This window comes from Podarcis melisellensis (genome assembly GCF_964234715.1).
Source record: "Podarcis melisellensis genome assembly, chromosome: 17".
NCBI lineage: Eukaryota > Metazoa > Chordata > Lepidosauria > Squamata > Lacertidae > Podarcis > Podarcis melisellensis.
In genome coordinates this window covers 8403983-8430145 of record NC_138534.1, presented here as the reverse complement: position 1 = coordinate 8430145, position 26163 = coordinate 8403983, and the positions used below count along the sequence as shown (strand labels likewise).

The window sequence follows — 26163 nt, the reverse complement described above, 5'->3', positions numbered from 1 at the left end:
ATTTTTACACCGTAACCTGCTCTGGCATTGCTTGTTATGAAATGTGTGTGCACTTCACTCCAGCTGCGGGGAAATTGCATTGCAAATCCACACTGTAAGGAGTACTGTAAGTATTTGCAGGGGCCAGGCCCTGAGCGCAGTGGGCAGTTGCAGGACTCCTTGCTGTGCTTGTCTTGGGGGAGTCGGGTGCGGCCTGGGATGTGTGGCCAGATCAGGAGATGTGTAGCATCTGGAGGCAAGCCTAAAAGGAATATATAAGGACAGCAATTTCCCCTGGTTCTTTGCCACAGCAATGTGGTTCATACTCTGCTGTTACCAGTTCCTGCTTTCACTCTTGATCTTGCTCCAGCACTCCTGTCCTTGTTCCAGTTCCTGATCCTATTTCGGTTTCTGCGTTCCAGCCTTATCGACTTTCCATTCTCCACTGAACTGCTATCATGATCTCTTTCAGCTTCTGCCTTCTGGAAGAAGGTACAGGGTTATAAAGACTAGGACTAGCCGCCTGAGAAACAGTTTCTATTCAAATGTGATTTTGGTTTTAAATGCAGTGTAAGGTAGTCTCTATCGGGGTATATTGTATTTAATTATGGGGTATCAGAATTTTTAGGGGGCTAACCAGGCTGGGATAGCTGGCATAGCAGGCTTGTTGGTTTCTGAATGTCTGATGTAGATTTTCAATTTTGTTGTTCTGTATGGGAGAATGACAATAAAGATTATTGTATCGTACCATTGTTACCACCCACACCCTGGTCCCGGCGGGTCAGGCCTGGACTCCTGCCGCCTACGACCCAGACTGTGGCGCACAGTTGCAATGAGGCATTGCTCCTAAACCTGCTGAGCCAGGGATTGTGGCCTTCAGTGGGTTTAGCAGCAGTGCCTCATTGCAAGCGTGGATTTGCATTGCAATGAGGCGTTGCTGCTGGAACGAAGTGCACACACATCTGTGCAAAAGAACTGAGCACTCTTTGGGTTCAGGAAACATGTTATAAATATAAAGAAAGTGTGGATAGCCCGTGTCCCCAAGTGTTACTTGTGTCCATCTAATTTCACACAGCTGTCAGCTTACTTTCATTTGGGTTATGAGGAGGGGGGAAGTGGCTGGCAGAGAAAGAAAGAAAACGGGATGACAGAAGAGAAAGCAGAAAAGGGAACAGTGGAGAGAGAGAGAAAAGGGGCAACCCCCCCCCACTTTGCTTTGGCAGAGCTTATTGTTGGCTTTGGCCTTGCACATGCAGCTACCAAAGAGCCATCAGCAGGGGATGTGGGGTACGCAGCCAAAATCACAAATGCATGTTTTGCTAGTCATGTAAAGGACAAGCACACAGAGAGTTCTTGAGCTTCCTCCTGTGTGTGGTCACTTCCTTTGCTTCGATCTGGTCAGGAATTCTGCAGCAAAGGAGACAATCCTTTGTATTTCCTTCTGCCTTTTATGAGACGCTCTTTCCACCATGCTTCCAAGCTGACCAGACGTCCATGGCTAAAGCTCCTGCTTTCAGGAGCTAAGACTACCAGCTTTTGTTTTACTATAACAAGTATTTTTTTTGGTACATTACTTTACTGTATGTGCTGCCTGCATTGAAATGTAAGTAAACCCCGCTTTCTTTTGACGTTGCCAAAAAAATGTGTGGTTCATTCTCTGCAATGGAGGTGAAGAAGGGGATGTCAATAGACTGCAAACAGAAGGGATAAAAAGGTGTAATTGCCTATTAATAAAAGGTAAAGGACCCCTGACAGTTAAGTTGTCGCAAATGACTCTGGGGTTGTGGCGCTCATCTCGGTTTACTGGCCGAGGGAGCCGACATTTGTCTGCAGACAGTTTTTCTGGGTCGTGTGGCCAGCATGACTAAGCCGCTTCGGGCGAACCAAAGCAGCGCACGGAAACGCTGTTTACCTTCCTACCAGAGTGGTACCTATTTATCTACTTGCACTTTGATGTGCTTTCGAAGTGCAAGATTGGCAGGAGCTGGGCCCGAGCAATGGGAGCTCATCCCATCGCTGGGATTTGAACCACCGACCTTCTGATCAGCAAGCCTTAGGCTCTGTGGTTTAGACCACATAACCACCTGTGTCCCCAATTGCCTCTTACCAAAGCTTTAATAACTTATAAGTTATTAAGAAAGCTTCACAACCAGATTACTTTTGTATTTCTCCCCCACACTTGGGATAGGATGTTTAGATCTAAATCTACAGGTTTAATCCTCGCTCCATCTCCCACAGGGGAAAGGTCCCTCACTCACTCCTGGTGTGAAGGATCTGGCAGCTGGAGCCTTTGGGTGCCTCCTAGTTGGAAGCTAAAGCATGACCCTGCTTCATGAAGGAGACGTTCCCACTGGATGGTCCTTTGATCAGGGAGTTGGCAAACAAAATAGCAGGAGGGCAAGTCTTGGGGAAAGCGGAGCTTGAACTCTCCTCTGCAATGGGCCTGGAACAGAAAAGCATGTATCCGAGACAGGGGATAAGAAAATAAAATTATTCCAGCTTCCATAGCAGAGTTACACGTACACCAGCCACTCAGAGGGAGAATCTTCTCTGAACAGACTTATCTGGATTGTGCTTAAACTTGAGCTCAAACAGCTAGCCAAAGCGAGGGACCTCTGCTGCTGGAGAGGAGTTTGTCAAATGCCCTGTTCCAGCTGCTTTCTGTATACGAAAGGAAGCAGCCCAATCAAGATTTTGGAGATGGCTGTGTGCTGGTAAATTACCCGTTGTTCTCTACTGGCATAGATGTAGCCTTTGAAGAATGGGTAGGCAAACTAAGGCCCAGGGGCTGGATCCGGCCCAATCACCTTCTAAATCTGGCCTCCGGACGGTCCGGGAATAAGCGTGTTTTTACATGAGTAGAATGTGCCCTTTTATTTAAAATGCATGTCTGGGTTATTTGTGGGGCCTGCCTGGTGTTTTCACATGAGTAGAATGCGTGTTTTTATTTAAAATTCATCTCTGGGTTATTTGTAGGGCACAGGAATTCATTCATCCCCCCCCCAAATATAGTCTGGCCCCCCACAAGGTCTGAGGGGCAGTGGACTGGGCCCCTGCTGAAAAAGTTTGCTGACCCCTGGTTTGAAGGGTAGCAGAGGCTGTTTGCAAGGACCTTTCCTGCCATTAAAGTACACATACTTTCCCCCCACCCAATCACAGGCTGAATGATCCCCACCCCCTCATTATAACGGATCACTTCATTCTCTCTTTTCTCCTCAGGTGCGGGTGGAGCTGATACACAACCCAGCCTTCTGCAGCGCCTCCACTGCCAAGGAAAAATACCAACAGATGCTCACTATTAAAGGCCAGTCCTCCAGGGCGGTGCCATTTGTGGTCATTCCACTAAAGCTGGGAGAACATGACATTGAGGTCAAAGCTGCTGCCTTGGGAGGTGCTGCGGACGGCGTGAAGAAGAAGCTGAAGGTTGTGGTACGTGACAAGTTGTTGCAGAGGAAGGGCCACTAAGATGATCAAGGGTCTGGAAAGCAAGCCTTATTTATGTGGAATGGTTCTGGGAGTTGGGTCTGTTTAGCCTGGAAAAGAGGAAACCGAGAGGAGATATGATAGCCAACTTCAAATATCTCAAGGGCTGTCATGTGGAAGAGGGAAGAAGCTTGTTTTCTCCTGCCCTGGAGGGTAGGACCTGAACCAATGGCTTCAAGTTACACTCAAGGGGGTTTGCTCTCTAGAACTGAGGGCACCTGGAGTCACTCCTCCTTGAGAGAAGGAGTGAGGAAATGAGATAGATTCCTTCTAAGCTAGGCACCATGTTCCCACAATCCATGGCTTCTATTTCTCTCATGGCCGATTGCAGCTAGGGGTAGAGTAGGCATGGAAGAGTTTCAGTTTAACTGGGCATTTAGTTTGGAGACTGAGGAGGTTTTTACTCACTCTTAGCCTTTGGGAAGGGGTGGTGTAATAATAATAATAATAATAATAATAATAATAATAATAATAATAATAATTTATTTGTACCCCGCCACTCTGGACGGCTTCCAACAAAGATTAAAAATACATTAAAATGTCACACATTAAAAACTTCCCTGAACAGGACTGTCTTCAGATGTCTTCTAAATGTCAGGTAGTTGTTTATCTCTTTGACATCTGGTGGGAGGGCGTTCCACAGGGCAGGCGCCACTACCGAGAAGGCCCTCTGCCTGGTTCCCTGTAGCTTTGCTTCTTGCAATGAGGGAACCGCCAGAAGGCCCTCGGCGCTGGACCTCAGTGTCCGGGCGGAACAATGGTGGTGGAGACGCTCCTTCAGCTATACTGGGCCGAGGCCGAGGTATAGAAAATGAGTTGTAAATAAACAGGAGCAATCTTGGAGAGAGAGATAGAAAGAGTGCATTGCAGGGTGTGCCATTTGTATTTCCTAAATTTAGATTACTCCCGTAGAGGAGCATGCTTTTCACAAGTACCACAGGGTCTGAAAAGAGCTCTCTCCCTTCTCCTGATGGGCTCTGCCAGCCAGGGGCAAAGCAAGGAGAACCGGCACCCAGTGCCGGGTATTGGGGGCGGGGCAAACCAGCCGGTGATGCATGCATGTGCGCCATAAGTAGGGTGCATGCATGTGCCATACGTAGCACTGTTGTGCATGCATCGCCAGGCAGTTTGCCGACGGTGCCGCTTGAGTGCCATGGGAACGGCAGCGGAGGGTGCAGCTGCGAGCGGAGGATCCTCCACATGTGACTGCAGCGGAGCGATGGCGGTGGCTCACACCGCCATGCCCGGGGACAGGGGGGAGAGCCCCCCCTCAGAGATGGCATCCAGGGCGGACTGCCCCCCTGCCCCCTTCCTCTGCCACTGCTGTCAGCTTGCTAGGACACAGGTGGGCTTCCTAGGGCATCAGGGCTGACCTAAGAGTTGACGGAATGGAATCTGACTATCCAGCTGTGGTGGCAAAGCACCATTAAGGACAGGTTGGTGCCACCTATGGATGAGGGACTATGGACCCCAACCCAGGATTGCTACAGTGCCTTAGCTACTGGGGATTTATGGGGCTGACCTGAACCTATTCCTGTGTTATATTCAGGCACAAACATGTAGCTGAGTCATATTGCAACAGAAGCTAGATCGGATCAGAGCTGTCAACCTTCCCTTTTTTTGCGGGAAATTCCCTTATTCCAGCACCGTTTCCCGCTGCTTCCCGCTGCTATCCCGAATTGTTAGATATCCCGTAGACTGTCTCCGGGACAGGCGAGGCTGCTGATCCCTTATTTTCAAATCTGAAAATTGACAGCTATGGATCTGATGCTGATGTTTGCCCTGTCCTGCTGTCTTTTTGAATTGCTCTTTGCTGCTATGTTAAGTAATATTTGCAGTGAGACTTGTTCTGTTCTTTCTTCTTGCCCCAGCCTGAAGGGATACAGAGAAAACTTGTGACTGTCATTGAGCTGGATCCTGCTACGCAAGGGAACAGCGGTAACACTCATTCTTCAGCTTCCCTTTTCCTTCTCTTTCTTCACCCTTGGAAAACCACCTCTCTGTTGCCCAGCTCTTCCATTTGCTTACAAGGGAAAACGGGTATCATTTTGTCTAGAAGATTTCAGACGGGAGTTCATTTCTCCTGTGGAGATTGTTCTGAGCCCAGAGGAAGGCATCTCTATGTAAGGGGAGGAGCTCGCTGGCAGATTAATAGGTACCACTGTGATGGAGGGTAATAGTACATACACTATCACACCTCCTGCCAATCCCTAAAGAAGGTTAAAAATGCAAAAAGTAAGATGAGCGCTTATGCAAACTCACACTTATGTGGTGTGTCTGTACATCAGGCAGCGCTCCTGGCAAGACCTCGGAGGACTGACTCACTTACTGATCCCTCATTCAGTTTGGTGGCAAGTGTGTTTGTAGCACCAGCTGTGAAGTGGTGGTACAAACATGGTAGAGCAGGTGTGGGTGGCGCTGTGGTCTAAACCACGGAGCCTCTTGGGCTTGAATCATAGAATCATAGAGCTGGAAGAGACCACAAGGGCCATTGAGTCCAACCCCCTGCCAAGCAGGAAACAGAAGCTAGATCCGATCATAGCTGTCAACCTTTGTCAGAGCTGCCTCCAGGTCCCAGCTCACAGAGGACCAATGTACAATGTACAAAAGTCTTTATTGAAGTTCAGTTTCCATTTACAAGCCGCAGCGTGCAGCTCTACGTCTTAGAACCTAGACCGGCGAAGCTCCGTCTGAGTCTCCACCCCCTGTACACCAGTTTAAGACTCTAGCCTTACTCCACCTCTTCCGTTGCTCTTTCCTCCTCTGGGTCCTTCTGCCCCCCGGGGTCTCCTCCTTTCTGGACTCTTCTGACGCTGACCCCCCTGACTCTTGTCCCTCCTTTCGGCGGGTTTTAGGACCTGGTTCCCTACCCGGGCTACCTGCTGTGCCGCTCGCCTGTACATTTGAACTTGGCGCGCGCGCCCAGGCGCCAACTTTCCTCTTGACCGTTTCCGCGCTCTCCGATGGAGGCGTGGTCCATCCTGACTCATCTCCTCTCGCTGGTGGTGAACACCCTGGTCCCGATACCTGGGATTCCTCCCCCCCACTGTGCTCTGGTGGGGAAGCTGGTCCTGATTTCCAACTGCTGCTCTCTGAGCTCCCGCTGGCCCCTTCCTTCTGGGGTGTCCCCCTTGGCACCCCCCTTGCCCTGGCCATGGGCGCCCCCTTCTGCGAATCTTCCGATTCGCTGGAAAGACTCAGGGAATTCCTCGGATCACTGTCATCGCCTATGCTTCCCTCGGATTCCTCCCCCTCGCTCTCCATTGCCTCCCTCTCCTGTGCCTCTGCTCCTGAGCCCCTGACAACCTTGCTGATCAGAAGGTTGGCGGTTCAAATCCCCATAATGAGGGGTCTCATTGCTCTGTCCCAGATCCTGCCAAACTAGCAGTTCGAAAGCATCCCAGTGCGAGTAGATAAATAGGCACCACTCCGGCGGGAAGGTAAATGGTGTTTCCGTGTGCTCTGACTTCCTTCATGGTGTCCCATTGCGCCAGAAGCGGTTTAGTCCTGCTGGCCACATGACCCGGAAGGCTGTCTGTGGACAAACGCCGGCTCCCTCGACTTGAAAGTATGATGAGCGCCGCAACCCCACAGTCCCCTTTGACTGGATTTAACTGTCCAGGGCATATTTTGTACACAGAACGTCCCAGGAACTGTCCATGGAGTTCCCAGTTAAAAGGATCAGGTAGCAGGTGATAGGGAAAGACTTGTGCCAGAGAAGGTGGCAACATTGGGCTGGATGGACAGATAGTTTGACTAAATCCATTGCCCTTCTATACAGTGGCGTAGCGTGGGTTATCAGCACCCGGGGCAAGGCAAGTAATTTGCGCCCCCTAACCCGTGGATTTGCGCCCCCTAACCCGTGGATTTCCCTAACCCCCAGATGTTGCGCCCGGTGCGGCCGGCCCCCCCTGCACCCCCCAAGCTACGCCACTGCTTCTATACTCATGTTTCCTCTTAGCTTGATAATGCCCTGACAGGGCTTTGTTGTACACGTATAGTAGGTACACAGAATATAATATGTGAACACCCTCCTAGTTTTCTATGAAGTTCCTGCGTAGAACTTCTGGTTTAACGCCACTTTTAGAAATGGATGTGGAAAAGCAAAACTAAAACAGTTTAATTATGGAAGCAACAAGCAACTCATGTTTCTGCCACCTTGTAATTTTCCTTTTTTTTCCCCTCCCTTTTTTCAGATGGAGTTCAGGAACATCAGGTCAAAGCTAGGAGTTTAGAAGATATCATTCCTGGTACAGACTCTGAGACCAAAATTACTGTTCAAGGTAAGCACTAGTTACAGTAGTGGCCAAAATTGTGGAAACCTTTTGGAAAAAGTGTATTTCTGAGGTTTGATGGCTCATAACACCACTTTCTTTTGGTGGTAAAGGTAAAGGTAAAGTTACCCCTGCCCGTACGGGCCAGTCTTGACAGACTCTGGGGTTGTGCGCCCATCTCACTTAAGAGGCCAGGGGCCAGCGCTGTCCGGAGACACTTTCCGGGTCACGTGGCCAGCGTGACATCGCTGCTCTGGCGAGCCAGAGCCGCACACGGAAACGCCGTTTACCTTCCCACTGGTAAGCGGTCCCTATTTATCTACTTGCACCCGGAGGTGCTTTCGAACTGCTAGGTTGGCAGGCGCTGGGACCGAGCAGCGGGAGCGCACCCCGCCGCAGGGATTCGAACCGCCGACCTTTCGATCGGCAAGTCCTAGGCGCTGAGGCTTTAACCCACAGCGCCACCTGCGTCCCAACCTTCTTTTGGAGGAATACCCTAAAATTATATATCAATGGAAAGATAATTTAATAAAGAATGTAATGCAACAAAGTGTGTTCAGTTATCTGTATTCTATCAAAGATTATAGCCAAATAACCAGAAAGAGGAAGCACAACTTGCTTAGGTTGATATGCAGTAGTTTCCTTCATTTAAACCTCAGAAATACACTTTTTGACCATTAGCATGCTTCGACATGCAGAAGTCTAGGCTTGCAGAACTGAAAATAATCAAAACCCCACCCTGACTTGCCCCCTACAGCAACCCACCAGCCCCAGGAATATGCTCCTGGGGCAAGCCCTCTGAGAATTTCTGAAGTGATACACCATATAGCAGCCAGAGCCTCCTCTGCTGATCTCAGTGAGTGTGGCAGGTGGAAAAAAGCTTTAAGGCTTTCAAGGGAATAAACCTTGAATTAGGCTTGGAAGCTAATTATACCAGCCCATGATGCAAAGCGGACAAGGCCGGCACAAAAGAAAACTAGCTGGAAGAAGGAGGCAAGTCTGAAAAGAGCTTACTGGTGGGTTTTATTAGGTAGGTGAGGAAATATAATTAACTATATTTTATTCCTCTACAGACCCGTGTGTGTGTGTGTGTGTTAGCAGACAGAAAAGATCAGCTTACCACTTGTATTTAAGAGCACGAGGCTGAGCAGAGTTTAAATCCCATCTCCTGTGGTTTAATTGAAAGCATAGGAATTAGCCGCTGGGCTGATCACCCACTATGTTGCCCCAGATGTCAAAGAAACAGGCTACAGACTGAAATGTAAGTTTAAAGCTTACAGTTTACTCACAGACCAGCATTCGTCCTTAGAAACAGCCGCAGTAAAAATAAATGCAGGTAAAATACTTGTGTTTACAGCAATAACAGCTTCAGGTATGGGCCTAATGTTGGAGCAAGTGGGAAGACATCTGTCTCCATTGCTGATTGAATAGAGAGAGGGGAGAAGGAAATACTTCATGGTTTTTTCTTTCCTCTAAGGAGAGGAGGGGGAAATGATATCACACAGAGCCTTCTCTACCACTTGCCTTTCTATGGTCTGAGTCTGCCTATCAGCAACGGAGCTCTGTGGTCATAACCCATTCACATGCTAACTAGCAAGAAAATGCATGGTTAGATTTGCTTATCTCCCACACTTACAATCCAGCAAGGCTAAGATTGCAACCCACACAAGTGTTAGTTTCTGTTTGTTGCCACTGTGCAGTTCTTGGAGTCACAAGACTCTGTTTACATTCCAGAGATTCCATACTGTTGGAAGTCTCACGGGAGACAGGAGACGGATGTGACGTTACTGGTTTCCTGTTCCTTTGTTTTTCCAGTTGCTCTCTGCTCTCACAGTGAGAGGATGTATTTTCTTTTCTGTCTGCGTAGTTAGCAATAAAACCTAGCAATGTAGCTCAAACTTCTCGTCACTTCTGCTGCTTTGAAACTCTGCATAATGGGGAACGTGCTTGGAGTCTCATCAAAGGCTCAGGTCGTTAATCACGTCGGAGGGCGATTCCGGAGGAGTCACTCAGTCGAACGCAGGTTCCGACAACAAGTCCCTACTCATGCTTGGGCTCACATGTCTGCTATCATTCTTTTTGTGGCCAGGAGACCCTGTGGCTCATATTGTTGAAGACTCAATTGATGGGACCAAACTGAAGCACCTCATTGTAACGCCCGCTGGCTGTGGGGAGCAGAACATGATCACCATGACGCCATCGGTTATTGCCACCCACTACCTCGACACCACAGGGCAGTGGGAGAAGCTTGGGATGGAGCGCCGCTCCGATGCTGTCAATCAGATCATGCAAGGTAAGACAATTGGGTGTCTCCAGAGCTGTTCCTCCTCCAGCTCGTACAAGGGTCTGTCCATGGCTTCTTGAGTTGTCCATTCATAGAAACACTGAGTTCAGGACCCTCCTAGATCAAGAGTCCCACAGAACTTGCAACAGGTTTCAGGCAGCCTCTCCCCATATAAACCGCCCCAGACCCTGTAATCATCATGTGAGGCCCTTCTTTGTGTGCCTCCTTCATGTGAGGTCCAGAGGGCAGCAACATGAGAATAGGCATTTTCTGCAGTGACTCCCCATTTCTGGAATGTTCTCCCCAGGGAGGTTTGTCTGGTGCCTTAATTATACATCTTTAGGCACCAGACGAAAACGTTCCTCTTCAACCAGGCCTTGAGCTGATGAATATTCTATAGCCTTTGAAATATGTTTGTGGGAGGGAGGTTATTGTTTTGTTTTGTTTTTGTTTTAACTATTTATTTTGTGCTTTTATCCTGTATTTTTATCTCGTGGGCTAACCTAAGATCTTCAGATGAAGGGCTGAATAATAACAACAATAATAATCATCAGTGCTTTTTTCTAAAAAATTGTTTAGGGATACTCTCATTTTGACTCAAGAAAATCGCCATTTTATAGTTCGAACTGGGAAAAATAAATACAGTAAATGAACAAAAGTACAAAGAACATGTATTACCTCATATTACACAGCTAACAGTTCACACTAACTTCCACATTGGCATGAGGTTGTGTGCACTAACATCTTCCTGATTCCTCTGCTAGATTCCATCTCCTAATTCACACATTAAATGCTTGTTTTCGTCTGAGACTCAGGAAACACTGACAGGAAATGAGGCCGGTGGTGCTAGCAACAGAACTAATGATTCACCGTGCTAGAGAAGAAACTAAAATTTTTAGTTTCTTCTTCCATTAGATTCACAAAATGTTTAGGGGTACGTGTTCCCTCTGCATCCCCCCAGAAAAAAAGCACTGATAAAATTTTATTGAAGAATGGGTACCCACTGGTAATGGCCTCTGAGAAATTTCTAAAGGCTACTTGAGTTGCCTCCATATCCATTTATAAGGTTAGGAATTTCCATCTCCCATTTTTCTCATCTGGAGAATCCTAAGATAACAAGAAGGAAACGGCCCATTTCTCAAATGCCTATGCCTCATAGTGGCAGTCTCTGTGTTAAGATCTTGATGGGGCAAAGCAATCCTGTTCCTCAACTGGTGTTCTGCTGAAGCTACAAAGAGACCAGAAGGGAAAGCTGAAAGGGACACAAGGAAAAAGGCATATGCAAAGGAAGAGCAGATGAGGCGGTGCAGCAATTAAATAAAAGGGGCATGGAGCAAAGTTTATTTCTGCGCAGGGTGAGTGCCAGTTGCCTGTCTAGATGCATTTGTCTAAGCCAGAGGACGGCAGCCTAAGGCCCAGGGGTCGGATACGGCCTATGGGGGTCGTTTAACCGGCCCCCGAACCCTGCCGCTGTGCTCAGGGACTCACTTCTGCAGCGCTGGCGGGGCTTCTTATCAGCTGCAGGAAGCTCCTGCAACCAATAGGAAGCTACAGGCGCCTCCTCCGTGCTGGAAATAGCATCTACGCATGCGCACACACATGCAGACGCCTCCTCTGCGCCGGAATTGTTATGTACTGAAGTTCTCACCCTGGGCCAGCAGGGGGATACTGTAGATAGTTTTCCCTCAGGTCCGCATATGCAAATAAGGAATTGAAAGTGACGTTCAGTGATTGGATGGTTACAGAAAGTTGTTACTGTTGCTTTGTAGTTGAGCTCTATCTAAGTAGGTTGGCTGAACCCTTCAGTTCAGTTCTGTTCCGGCCTGTGAATAAACAAGAGCTGTCTGAAGAATCGCTGTGTCGTCTGATATGTTCACCCACAACTTAACAGGAATGCACGCACGTGATCCAGCCTGCGGAGAGATCTCCGGGGGAGTGAAGCAGACCAGGTTGCTTAAGCCTTGCTGACGCCTAGTCTAAGCTGCTGAAGCAGCATTTCAGAGTTCTGTTTCTCTTCCTTCCTTCCTTTTAGGTTATACCCAGCAGATGACGTACAAGAAAGAAGACCACTCCTATGCTGCCTTTCAAAACCTCAAAAGCAGCACTTGGTAAAGGCAGTACTCATATGGCAGTATATATCACGGATGAGCTTTCCAGATGTTGATTGTAGCCTGATAACATGGACAAGGTCCTTTCAGCAATGCGGCCGAGAAGTCTCCTCAATTGTTGCCCCTCTTGGCTTATTAAAACTTATGACCTGGATATGACCTGGTGGATTGAGGGAGCAGACCCTCCCGATGTCCCTATTTTCCAGGGACAGTCCAGATTTACAAAAGGCATTCCAGTTTCTGATTTTATCCTGGAATGTCCCAATTTTCCTTAGGATGTCCCTATTTTCATTGGAGAAATGTTGGAGGGTATGGAGTTAGGCAACTATGCAACCTTGAGAAGACATCTAGGCAGCCCTGTATAGGATTTTTAAAAAAAATGTTTAATGTCTTGTTATGTTTTAATGTATGTTGGCAGCCGCTCAGAGTTGCTGGGGCATCTCAGTCAGATGGGTGGGGCATTAACAACAACAACAACAACAACAACAACAACTCAATAATAATTAATAATAGAATAGGACATCCCTATTTTCTTTGGAGAAATGTTGGAGGGAAAGTGACTGCAAAGGCTGTGATGAAAAAAGTGCAAGTACTCTTAAATGAAACTGATTATTTCTCCCCATTACAATCTGGATTCAGGCCTAGTTATGAATCTCTTATCAGGCTTGGTCAGTGGCATAGCGTGGGTTGTCAGCACCCGGGGCAAGGCAAGTAATTTGTGCCCCCTAACTGCCGCCGCTGCCAGCTTCTTCTTGCTGCTGCCTGGTCTGGTCTGGTCTGGTGTGGTTCTCTCTCGCGCTCAGCGCTGTGCTGGGCAGCCGCTGCACTGTCCCTCCCCCAGATAGTCCCTCGCTCTGTCTCCGCACCGCACGCCTGGCACCCACCCCCTCCACAGTGGGCAGCGACCCGGCGGCTCGGATCGGATTCGCACAGCCAGCACTGCAGTGAGAGAGAGAGAGTGAGCCAGGTAGGGGCAGAGAGCTGCGAGTGCGAGCGCGCCCCCCCCAGATGTTGTGCACGGTGCGGCCGGCCCCCCCCTGCACCCCCCACGCTATGCCACTGGGCTTGGTTGCCCTGATGAGTGACGCTTATTGGGAGAAGGGCAGGGAGGGTGTAAACCAATTCTTCTTAATTTATCTCTCAGCATCTTTTGAAACCATTGACAGGGTATCCTTCTGAGCTGACTTAGTGAGATGGGTATTGGAGAGACTGTTGTACAGTGGTTCTGATCTTTTCTCCATGGTCGATTTCAGAGAACAGCATTGGGTGTTTTGGCCCCTTGGCAGTTGTGCTGTGGGATGCTGTAGGGTATATTATCATTATTACTAATATCATCATTCTCATTATCATAATTATTACTAATAATATCATCATTCTCATTATTTTAATATAATTAGTTGCTTGGTGTCTAAAAGGTGCCCAAGCAACTTACATCTAAAAAATATAAATTCATTAAACCTGTAAAAATTAATATAAAACATAATTTTCCTCATACCAACGAATACACTATAGCCAGAAGAAGATTTAACAGCACATTTGACAACAGACAAAATCAGCTCAGTCCATAAAAAGCCTTGGGGGGGGGGAGCTTTTACCTGATGCCAAAAAGATGTTCCGCAGATGGGGAGCGACCCATCTGCGGAACATCTGAGAAGGCCCTCTCCTTTGTCATTAATCTCTGAGCCTCCCTTAGAAGGAGGACCCAGAGAAAGGGTCTCAGGTGAATTTCCAAGGGTTGAGTACACTGGGAGAGAGGAAACATATAGTGTGGCTGGAATTTAAGTGGGGGTATATGTAGAACCTGGCAGCTGGCAAACAGCCATAATTTGCACTTAATTGAAGTTTCTGAACCATTTTCAAAGACAGCCCCATGTAAAGCACATTGCCATGCTCCAATAATTCAGCCACCAGTTTAACATGTATGTGAAGCGGTTGGGAGATTAGGAAATCAGAACGCAGATCATACCCAGCTCTATTTCCCTGTAACATTTGAATCAGGAAAGGCCATGTAAGTCTCGGACTGCTACCTGGATACAATGGTAGGTTGGATAAGGGCCAACAAACTGGCAATGAATCTTGGGAAGATGGAAGTGCTATGGGTGGGATAATAATAATAATAATAATAATAATAATAATAATAATAATAATTTATTTATATCCCGCCCTCCCCAGCTGGGCTCAGGGCGGCTAACAACAACCAAAATAGTCCAACATTCTAAAAACATTCATTATAAAATTAATTAAAATCAAATTAAAATCAAATTAATGGCAACCATCAAGCAAAATTCTGTGCAGATTGCCAGAGGAGGGGGTCAGGCTGCGCCCTGACCAAAGGCCTGGTGGAACAGCTCTGTCTTGCAGGCCCTGCGGAAAGATGTCAGGTCCCGCAGGGCCCTATTCTCTTGTGACAGAGCGTTCCACCAGATTGGAGCCGCAGGTTGTTTGAGGGTCCAGATAACAGGTCCATTGTTGTATCCATCTCACAGTGGCTAGGTGTGCCTTTTATCAGCTTCAGGCTTGTTAGACAGATACAGCCATTTCTGGACTGGGATAACTTGATCGCTGTTGTTCATGTGCTGGTAACCTCCAGGTTGGATTACTGCAATGCACTCTATGTGGGGCGGCCCTTGAGGTTGGTCTGCAAGCAAGTGCAAAATGCGGCAACTCAGAGGCCTGTTGGAGAATATGCATTATGACTACAGAATATACAAAATTCAGTTGCTATATAAACGTTGCCCAAGGACTTTTGGAGTCTATACGTATTGATTGGGAAATAATAATAATAATAATAATAATAATAATAATAATAATAATAATAATAATTTTATTTGTACCTCACCCTCCCCAGCCAGAGCTGGGCTCAGGGCGGCTAACATCATAAAACTAACACAGTATATAAAGAACATAAGAAAATAAAAACAGGCAATCAGTCAATTAAAATACATCTTAAAATTAGTTCAGAGCAAATTAAAATCTGGACAGAGGGCAGTCCAGGGGTAAATTTGGGAGTGGTTAATATTCTTCAGGGTCAACTGTTACCACTGGTCTTATAAAGGACCTATGAGTCCTCTAGGAGGCCTCTTTAATGCTTGTTCTTATACAGAAAGAAAAGAATCAGACTGAACCCCGACCAAAGGCCTGGTGGAACAGCTCCGTTTTGCAGGCCCTGCAGAAAGATGTCAAATCCCGCAGGGCCCTGGTCTCTTGTAAGAGAGCGTTCCACCAGGCTGGGGCCAGTCTAATCTCCCTGGGGCCTGGGATCTTCAGGGTGTTATTATTTGCAGACCTTAAGGTCCTCCGTGGGGCATACTAGGAGAAGCGGTCCCGTAGGTACGATGGTGTGCACCGGTTAGCTCTTCATAGGTAGATATTGTGAACATTCTCAATGAAGTCTGGGGAATGTGCACAGTCTCTGGTTGTTAAGCACATATCCACTCAACTTGCATTCCCTTTAACATATGTATAACTTCAGTGCAGGACAGTGCTTCATGCATCTGATAAAGTACATTGTAATTCAAAAACTTGCCCCATAATTAATTTGTTAGCCTTTAAGGTGCCCAACATGTTACTCCTGTTTAATGGTGGAGCTGATGCATCGTATTCTCTGCAGGTTAACAGCTTATGTCATAAAAATCTTTGCCATGGCTTCAGGAATAGTATCTTCTATTAACAACGATGTCCTCTGTGGAGGTGTGAAGTGGCTGATTCTGGAGAAGCAGAAACCAGATGGAATTTTCCATGAAGATGCCCCTATGATCCATGGAGAAATGCAGGTGTCCTTTCTTTCTGCTACTAATGGTACTTGACGTGAATAGAATCATAACACTGTAAAGCTGAAAGGGGATCCTTAGGGTCATTTAGCCCAAACCACAGCAATGCAGGAATATCAACTAAAGCATCCATCACAGCTGACCATCCAACCTCTGCTTAAAAGCCTCCAGTGAAGGAGGAATGCCTTTATTGGCACAAAAGTGAGGTTGCGATGGACAAGAAGCCATTATAATCACAACCGTATGGGGCTGAAGAACCATCAAGAAGGCCCCCTCTGCCAATCTTAACATCCGATAGCCTCTGCAGGGAGCTAATACCTGATCTATGTTGATCTATCTACCCACATTGCTTAGATCAGGCATGTCTAAAGTCTGTTTATGCAGCCCCTGTGGCAGTTTATATCTTTGGGTCAAACAAACTCAACCAAGTTCAACCCTAAAAAAAGCTCCACAGCTTCAGTCCTAAAAAACAGTCAACAGTTTTGGTCGGCCCTCACAAATGGTCAGTTCATCAAATCTGGCCCTCTTTGAAAAAAGTTTGGGCACCCCTGGCTTAGATACATAATCTGTGTTTGCGCACAGAGAGATGGTGGTATGCTTTCTTTCTGCTGCTTGTCCTTTCTGATAATAAATCCATGTATTTTCTGGTTCCTAATTCAGAAGAATCAGTCAATAATAATAATAATAATAATAATAATAATAATAATAATAATTATTTATATCCCGCCCTTCCCAGCCAAAGCCAGGCTCAGAGCGGCTAACAACAGTAAAAATAACAATAGACTGTCTTGCAGGCAGGTGGTCCCTCAAGCCTTTTGTCCGATGACAGTTTCCTGCAGGCCAGGTTCTTTATGGAGGGGTTCACAAAGAGGACATGGTGGTGAGACACACCCCTACCTACCACTGTGGCTGCTTTTCTGTAGTGCTGTCGTTGTGCAAACCACAAAGGCAAATAGCTTCCCAGGGGATATGCAATCTGCAAAAGATGGGGGAAAGTGGAAGACATATATGTCTTTAAAATCCTTTGGGTTCTTATTTTTCTACGCTTGTCAAATTTCTGGTATGTTCAGGCTTGCTTCCCCTACCTTCCTCCCCACCCCACTGCCTGTACTTCTGAGCTATGTTTTTGGTAGGAGATCTGTTTGTGTGAACCCAACACATTCAATTGTTCTTGCCCACCCCCCTCTGCTTCCTTCCAGGGAGGTTATAAGGGCGCTGAACCAGAAGTGTCATTAACAGCTTTCGTCCTGATTGCATTGCTGGAGTCCAAAGACATCTGCAAGGATCAAGTCAATGTAAGTACCTGTCCACCCCTAACAGTCCCTTTTGCCCATCCCTCTGAGTTTTGGCTGGCAGGGAGGTGAGAGAGGTCTCCATTGTTGCTGCTGTTTGTGTGTTATCTTATTTGTTATTTAATGGGTTTTTTCTTTTAACTTTTGTAAGCAGCCTTGCGTTTTTCCATTTCTTTGGTAGTAAGAAAGGTGGGAAGATAAATTTGTAAATAAGATTCTGGCAGGAGCGCTCTATCAGGATCTGATGCCTGCTTGTAGAAGTGACCGTTTGCTCCTGCTCTGCTCTGCTTGTATATTTATAAATAACACAGATTTTAGAAAGGCTCCCTGAATCTAATTTGCTTTCTCAACCAAAGGAGACTGGGCTCAGTAGTGCAGCCCCTGGCGCTTTATTGCATTACGTTTGCATGAAATACATAATGTCTGCAGTTGTTCTCCCAAACACTCCTACAGTGTATATTTTGTCATTTTTACCCAGATTCTAGAGAGCAGCATCACCAAAGCTTCTGAGTATTTATTAAGACAATATGGGAAGTTGCAAAGACCTTACACTGTGGCCCTCACGGCTTATGCTTTAGCTCTGGCAGGAAGGCTTAATGATGACAAGGTACTCATGGAAGCATCAAGAGGTACGTTTGCGGCAGCACACTCAATGCAAGTAAAAACATGGTCAGGTTTTGAAGGAAGGAGGACAGTGGTAGCAGCCAGGCCAAAAGCAGCCTGTAAGTGGCTGCCTTGCGGGAACTGGGAATGCTTTCCAGAGTACCAAGGAAGTACCGTATTTTTTGCTCTATAAGACTCACTTTTTCCCTCCTAAAAAGTAAGGGGAAATGTGTGTGCGTCTTATGGAGCGAATGCAGGCTGCGCAGCTATCCCAGAAGCCAGAACAGCAAGAGGGATTGCTGCTTTCACTGTGCAGCGATCCCTCTTGCTGTTCTGGCTTCTGAGATTCAGAATATTTTTTTTCTTGTTTTCTTCCTCCAAAAACTAGGTGCGGCTTGTAGTCTGGTGCGTCTTATAGAGCGAAAAATACGGTATATCCTGACTCCATGCACCCTTCCCTCTCCCTCCTGGCTGCCTTGTTCCTTCTGCTGTTGGGGAGGAATGGAAAGGTTGTGTCTGCAGAGCAGCAAGAGAAGGAAAGGGCCCCGTGGTGGTTGTGGGTGCCAAATGAAGCCAAATACAACAGTGGAGGGGAAAGGGACTTTCTGCATTTGCTTTACTTGTTGGAAGGGGATGCACGAGCCGACGAGGAGAAGAAGCAGTTTTTGAGTCCCAGACTCTAAGTTTATGGAATCAGTGTGTGAAGCCTGAAAAAGAGTGGATGAAATGCTGTGTGGTTGTGCCTGTGTGGATGAGCCTCAGGGCTGTCTTTTAATGGTTGCTGGCTTCTTCCTTTAAACAAGGGGGTGGTCTAGATGACACTTGGGATCCCTTCCAATTCTACCATTGTTCTATGACAAACAGATATTTTGTTTCCTGCACTGGTTTTCAAAATTCTGCGCTTCCATAGCTGTTGTAAATTTGTTCATAAACAAATGCTGCATCACAGCAGCTTGGCCCAATGGCTGGGGGAGGGAGGGGGCTTGAAGGCAAGTGACAGGCAGTTTTTAATTTATAATGTATTATGTAGTGCATTGATAATCTCTTAATGGAAACTGGTGGGAACTGGGTGGGTCCTTAGGACATTGAGCTCATCCGCCCATCAGGATCTGCTTAACGAGGATCTGTTTCATTGCTGGTATTTAGGTAAGAATCGCTGGGAGGAATATAAGGCTCACACCTACAACATCGAAGGCACCTCCTATGCTCTGCTGGCCTTGCTGAAAATGAGGAAGTTTGATGCTGTTGGTCCCATAGTCAAATGGCTGACAAAGCAGAAGCATTATGGTGGGACATATGGACAAACCCAGGTGATTGTTTGCTTTATTCCCCTTCTGCTTAAAAACTGAACTGTAGCCTGCATTTGCACCTAGTTTTGAGTGAAGTGATCAGCCTGCATCTGGGCTACACCACTTTAGATTGCTGGTGGGGTGACCTCCCTACAAAACAATTCCCTACACTTTGAAAACTAATGTGTTCAGCTTCCACCATAGCCTTTAAGTTTGGCATGTTAATATCTTAAATGTGGGGAGGGGAGGGCTCCACATATAGCCATGTACCCCCGTACCCACCCCAATCAGTAGATGGTGCTACAGTTCAGGCACTGGTTAATCACTTCAGGAAAAACTAGGTGTGGCTGATGGCCAAATTACATGTTCAACTGCAGCTACTTTCCATGTTTGTCTTTGTTGCTTCCTGCCAACCTGGCAGTTCGAAAGCACGTCAAAGTGCAAGTAGATAAATAGGTACCACTCCGGCAGGAAGGTAAATGGCATTTCTGTGCGCCGCTCTGGTTTGCCAGAAGCAGCTTAGTCATGCTGGCTACATGACCCGGAAGCTGTAAGCTGGCTCCCTCGGCCAATAAAGTGAGATGAGTGCTGCAACCCCCCAGTCGGTCTTTTTACTTACCTGTCAGATGTTGATGGTGGTTGCTTGTGCGTAACCAGGTAGGACTCTGACCTGTCTTTTACAGGTTTTATTGTGCAAACTACTTACAGTGCAGATCTACCAAGTTCATGTCTGTCTTAGTCACTTGCAGAATCCGGGAGTGGCCCCTTCCGGCTTCTCCCCCAACGTAAGAACTTCGGCACCCGAAACCTCCTTCTCCCCTCCTTGCGTTTCACGCCTTTGTGTAAGCTGGGTGACGGAAGGGGCGTGCGTCCCTCCTGGCCAGCCTGGTGAGGTGAGGTGCTGGGGCTCTCAGCAGCATCCTTGAGCCCTCTCCTCACTTGGCTGGCCCCTTCCCTCTCTTCTCCACTGGAGGTGTGGCTTTTCCCACCGCTGGAGGAGGAACTGCTTCTCAGGAGCTTTGGAGGCTCTCTGTATCCCAAAGGTCCCCCTGCCTCGCTCCCCTGTTCCGATGGCAGTCCTCTGACATTACCCTAATGTAGATTTTGATCTAGGAGGCTTAGTTTGCTCAGAATTGAGTATGCATTTCCAGAGTTAACGCTAAATTCATTACTTCTGGTAAAGGAGCCACCATAGCCGCTAGAGGGCCATGAAATTTTTTTGTCTCAGGCTTTTTAGACTTGTCTGCCCCTGTATTATCTGAAACCAAAGGAGTGCATTGGTTGCCAGAGGTGAACCCCTGCCCAGCTCTGCTACCCCACTACTTAGGAGACGATGCTTTACAGCAGAGGAGGGGCAGGGATAAGGCTTCCTCCTTATCCCCTTTATCGTAGAGCTACCCACATGTTTTGATCAGCAGGGCAAATAATAGCTTACAGGGGGTGATTTTTATCTGAAAAGTGGTGCAGTTAAGGAATGGCTCCAAACTGAATCAGGGCCTCTCATAACGGATATTAATAACTTTGTAGGAGATCCTGTTCACAGACCTCCTGTGTCATATTCAGTGGTGCCTCGCAAGACGAAATCAATTCGTTCCGTGAGTCTTTTCGTCTTGCGAAGCACGGTCCGTCGCAACTGCGCCTCTTCAAGCGGCTTTAAGAAAAAAGTGAACAAACTCGCAAGACGTTTTCGTCTTGCGAAGCAAGCCCATAGGGAAATTCGTCTTGCGAAGCGACGCAAAAACTGAAAAACCCTTTCGTCTTGCGCGTTTTTCGTTTTGCGAGGCATTCGTCTTGCGGGGCACCACTGTATCTAATCTACCCTCACCCACAGGATTTAAATATGTGGATATTTAAAGTATCAGATACATGCCTTGATGGCATTCATGTTCCACATGCTTACTGCAAGAAGCAGCAGCATCACATTGGTGCGCATGCATTAAACGCACCTGCTGCCTAAACACAGAGCTGCTCTGAGTGTGCTCCAGTTTCCAGGTGACCTCTGCTGGTGAACTTTCATTTCCTTTATGCTAAGGTCCCTGTCTAGATAGCCACTGCAAGCAGGTGCTGACCCACCACAACTGCCCTGCTGCTGAAGCCTCCCTTATCTTGGTCGCAGGGGCAATGGCAGAGGTCTTGCAAAATCTCGGCAACATCTCACCCGAAGCTGCCAATGCTGCCACTGCTTCTCTGCTGCCAGTGGAGATGGCAGGGCAGGTGAGGTGCCCATGGGGCACCACCTCTTGGGTTCCACTGCCTGAGGTGGCTGTCTCATCCCAGCTCATGGTCGGGCTGGCGCTGACTGCAAGCTGAACTCATTGAACTCCATCTTCTTCCTCCCGTTTCAGGCAACTGTCATGGTATTCCAAGCTCTTGCCCAGTATGAGATCGACATCCCTACCCATAAGGAGATACAGCTGGCAGTTTCTATTAAACTGCCAGGACGTCGAGAGATGATTACTTTCCCTATTGACTACGACAGCGCACTCTTAGTACGATCAGCAGAGGTACAGCTTTCCTTTGAACGAATGATATTTTACTTGTTATTTCCCCCTCTGGAAATCAATATTTATTACTCTGTAGCTAGATTTTGAACTTGGCTTGTTACAAGAGCTGAGAGGAGGAGTGCGGCCAAACAAAAAATGTCAATGAAACACAAACACAACAATATAAAATGCCAGGGTAGGCCGAAACTACTTTCTACAATGTCATGTTGAAGTGCCCTCAACACCATATCTGACTTAATGCCAACTTAAATAAATGGACAACCATCGCTAAATATGTCATGGAATTCTACTCACTGTTGATCCAGAGCAGATTCCAATGTATAGTTAGCAGAGTAAAAACTTAAACACATCGCAGGATTCCCAAAAAATAGACCAGAGGCAATTGTATTTCATCCAGCAGATCTTTACTGCTACTGAAGGCAAATGAGCATAATGGTCACAAATCCCAATACATTCAGGACTGGCTCTGTCCGTAAGAAATCCAGTTGCAGCAGACTTAACTTAAACTTACAATAACTTATAATAAGACTAAACCTTAACACTATGTACTAAACACCACACCAGAAGGAAAGGAGAGATAGAAAGAGAAAGTGAAACCCCGGCTCCTTCTGGTCTCTTATTATAGTCAGCATGACCTTGACTGAAAGAGATAACAGAACCAGTTTAAACCAGGTGTACTGAGCTTTTCTGAAGGAATATCCCAAACATCATGAACCTTCTGCTTGTTTCTTCCACACACAGAAGCTTCCAGAACCCTCTTGAATTAATTCGAATAGGAAAGACTTCTACACATGAGATCAATACTTTCTGTACGAAGAAATGCAAACTGACCAAATAATGCTTTGGTATGCTGCCTTGCAGTGTTTAGCCACTGGTGAATGGAGAATAATTTTTTATGAGGACTTTATAATCACAAAAAATGTGGATTTGCCATCTGTTTGCTTGCGTCATAGTGTTATATCTCACCTCTACTACAACTTAATAAAACAGTAATAGCAATCAATAAAGTTGAATGTGTCAAGAGAGAATCAAACCAAAGGCACACTGACTCTTTTTGTTTTTTCAGACCAAGCTCAATAAAGATTTCATTGTGAAAGCATCTGGTAAAGGAAAAGCGATTATGACCATTGTGACAGTGTATAATGCAAAGCTACAGGAGAGCGCAGAGCAGTGCAAAAGTTTTTCTCTGCAAGTTTCTGTTGAAAATGTCCAGCTGAGTAAGTATGAATGGTGGGCTTAGGTTTGCTAGAGAAAAGGCATTTCCTCCCCTGTAAAATATTTGAGGAGGCCAGCCCCCCCCCCCCAAGTTTCTGGGCATTGCCATTCAAATGGTGTGCATACACCATGTCTTGTGATCAATTATGCGGGTTGGGAATTTAGATGAGGCAAGTTGTTGGACTCCATGGCTCGTCAGTCCCAGGCAGCATGGCCAGGACTCAGGGGTGAAGGGTTGTGGTCCAACAACATCTGGAATGCCACACGTCCCCACACCTGGTTTAAACATGGGCATGGCATCCTTCCGGAAGGGGCCAGCAATGGCAGGTATGGACGAATCCCTTTTTCATAAATGGACAACCCAGCCAGTTAGCTCTTCTTCAAAACACATAAGATTGACACTGGAATTTTACAAAGTGACTAATTCTTTTCTCTTTCCCCCAATTTCAAGGTAGCAAGCAGGCAAAGGGAGCCAAGGGTGCGGTCAGGATCAAAATCTGCACCAGGTGAGAATTGAGGGCTTTCAATAGAGACATACGTTGTCATCACTGAACATTCCAGAGCAGAGGTCGTCAAACTAAGGCCCGCGGGCCGGATACAGCCCACCGGGCTCGTTAATCCGGCCCGCAAACCTTGCGGACCCTGCCGCCCACTTGGTCAGTCCCCGCGCTAAACAGGCACAGCGTAGAGGCCTTGCTGCGCGGAGGCTGACTTCTGCGACACAGCATGGCTTCTGAAGCTCCTGCAGCCAATCAAAAGCCGTGGATGCTTCTGGGCAGGCAGCGATGCTGGCATGGCTTCTGATTGGCTGCAGGAAGCTCCAAGACAGAGGATGCCAACGCTGTCGAAGACGAGGCAGCATCAGCTGCGGTGTGAGTGGCATAGGCGGGGCGGCCTTTTGGGAGGGGGACGCTTTCGGGAGGTGGTGGGTCCGGCCCCCCCACAAGGTCTGAAGGACAGTGGACCGGCCCTCTCCTGAAAAAGTTTGCTGACCCCTGATTCAGAGGAACAACCAGGAGAAACATCAAAGGTGGCTTAGCATGAAAAATAGCTTACTCACCTTTGTCTGAATGCTTCAAGAGTTGGGGATATTTTGACTCTTAAAGTCTCCCTCTGGGCCGCTTGCACTGCAAACTTCACTCCAAAAATCTGCCTCCAAGTGGACTTCCTTTGGAGATCTAAACAAACACACACACTGGTGTGGGAAAAGGTGTTCTTTCAGCTATATGTGTGCCCTTTCTTCTTCTTTTTTTAAAAAAGGTGGACTTGCCAGATATGACTGAGGGATGAGGAGTGAGGTTTGTTTTTATGCAGCTGTGTAATGTAAGGTTGCCCTATTTCAAAAAGTTGATGAATAACCTACTGTGACTTAAAATCTTATTATTTAGAAACTTCAGTAGACTCCCTGCAGCACTGAAAAAGCCTTCCTTGTGAGGCACACCTTGCTTTTACAATACAGTGTTACCTCGGTTTTTGAACATCTACGTTGACAAACATTTTGGTTTTCAAATGGCGTAAGCCCAGAAGTGAACGCTTCGGTTTTTGAACACGCCTCGGAAGTCAAACATGCCATGCGGCTTCCGTACTGAGTTTTCCATATTTATTTTTCCGTATTGAAGCTTCCGTGTTGAGTTTTTGGTTTTTAAACGTTTCAGAACTCAAATGGCCTTCTGGAATGGATTACGTTTGAAAACTGAGGTACCACTGTATTTTCATTTAGACAGGAGGTAAAGGCACACCTCTTTGCCCAGACTTCTGGACAGGGGTTAAGTTCATGGTGATCGTATATTTTCACTTCTGCTGCCTGTATTCAGTTTTAAACTGTTAGGATGCCAACTGATTTATTGTTTGGGAGGTTGTGGGAAGCTGTCATTCTAAATCCTTTCAAGGTGTTGTGCATTAACCAAGTTGATCACATTGTACTTCCCTTCATCCTCTCCGGTTCTCAGTGTTGAAACCTAAAACCCTGAGAATTGGCTTATTGCAATAACATTAATATGGGAAGCCGACAGAACTGAAGCCAAACCTATTTTTAAACTATGAAATTCATTTTGGTGTCTTTTTTCCTCTATCACTGATTCTAGGTATCTTGGTAAAGTTGATGCCACAATGTCGATCATTGATGTCTCCATGCTTACTGGTTTTGCACCTGACACAGAAGATCTCAAGAGGGTAAGTGATGCTGAAACCAACTGCTCAAGTTGTTCTTTGAGGATATTGCACCGGAAAAATCACTACAGTCAGTGAAAAACTTTAAACAGATATCCAGAGAGAATGGAATAGGATTTATCATCTGTGCGCCACCAGTTATCCTGCTATGAAACAGCAGCTTACTAGGCTAGATGCATCAGAGGTGCCTGTTTCCTATCAGTTCCTTGAAGACAGGGGTCTGCGCAAATGTGACCCTGGCCAAAATTGGCATCTTTTTATTATCTGTTTTTCTTTATGATTTGTATTAGTGTCCTTGTACAGTTCAGTCTGGATCCTTACTAGAGCAGAGGTTACTTTAGCAGGAGTTATCCTGAGACTGAGGCTCAAATGGGAGCTGCAGCTCTGCCTCTGTTCCTAGCAAGTCTTACCTTTGCTGAGAGCAGTTCCTTCATTTAAAGGGGCACAGTTAAATTTAGCAGCCATGGGCTGCAAGAGATCAAGGGGAAACGGCTCAAGGATGGGCAAAAGCTCCCTGAGGGATGTTGGGAACCTTATCAATCACAGATACAGGAACTTCGATATTGCCCCTGCCCTGGCAAGCATGACTGAGAGTTCTGTGGAATTTCCCCAACAAATTTCTCTAGCTGTGTGAAAATTCATTCTGCCTCTTTTGAAAGGAGAAGAGCAGTTTGGATTTGATATCCCGCTTTATCACTTCCCAAAGGAGTCTCAAAGCGACTAACATTCTCCTTTCCCTTCCTCCCCCACAACAAACACTCTGTGAGGTGAGTGGGGCTGAGAGACTTCAGAGAAGTGTGACTGGCCCAAGGTCACCCAGCAGCTGCATGTGGAGGAGCGGAGATGCGAACCTGGTTCACCAGATTACGGGTCTACTGCTCTTAACCACTACACCACACTGGCTCTCTGAAATCCTTCAGATGCCTATCTGAAGCCTGGCACCTCCAAATTTCCTCTAGATGAAATGCTCTACCCCTGAGGGGTTGCATGCTTGGGTTAACTCCAACCCTTGGTGCCAATGATTCAATTGTTCTCATTCTGTGTTCAGCTCTCTGAGGGAGTCGACAGATACATCTCCAAGTTTGACATCAACGACGCCGTGTCTGAAAAAGGGAACCTCATCATCTATCTGGACAAGGTAAATACTTGCAGGAGAGGTTCTGGGATTAACTGGCATAGCTGAGAGTAACCAT

The 26163-nt window shown here is 46.8% G+C and overlaps 1 protein-coding gene and 1 long non-coding RNA gene across 3 annotated transcripts in view; one reads left to right on the top strand and one right to left on the bottom strand.

Annotated features, from left to right (window-relative positions):
* The window catches only part of LOC309359736 (A.superbus venom factor 1-like), a 56414-nt gene that overhangs the window by 24165 nt on the left and 6086 nt on the right, over nucleotides 1-26163 (top strand). For both annotated transcript variants that reach the window (XM_081893698.1, XM_081893697.1), the window contains exons 21-34: nucleotides 3199-3408; nucleotides 5334-5400; nucleotides 7659-7745; nucleotides 9826-10029; nucleotides 12053-12128; nucleotides 15739-15901; nucleotides 17098-17193; nucleotides 17669-17819; nucleotides 18940-19103; nucleotides 21428-21586; nucleotides 22653-22803; nucleotides 23253-23307; nucleotides 24886-24973; nucleotides 26019-26108. In XM_081893698.1, the coding sequence (XP_081749824.1) occupies nucleotides 3199-3408; nucleotides 5334-5400; nucleotides 7659-7745; nucleotides 9826-10029; nucleotides 12053-12128; nucleotides 15739-15901; nucleotides 17098-17193; nucleotides 17669-17819; nucleotides 18940-19103; nucleotides 21428-21586; nucleotides 22653-22803; nucleotides 23253-23307; nucleotides 24886-24973; nucleotides 26019-26108 (1761 nt within the window). The remainder of the gene's footprint in view (nucleotides 1-3198; nucleotides 3409-5333; nucleotides 5401-7658; nucleotides 7746-9825; nucleotides 10030-12052; nucleotides 12129-15738; nucleotides 15902-17097; nucleotides 17194-17668; nucleotides 17820-18939; nucleotides 19104-21427; nucleotides 21587-22652; nucleotides 22804-23252; nucleotides 23308-24885; nucleotides 24974-26018; nucleotides 26109-26163) is intronic.
* Nucleotides 12506-13732, bottom strand: LOC309360442. The gene is made up of 2 exons (XR_014164153.1): nucleotides 13628-13732; nucleotides 12506-12792 (listed from the first exon to the last, which is right to left on the bottom strand). It is a non-coding gene; the product is annotated as an uncharacterized lncRNA (long non-coding RNA).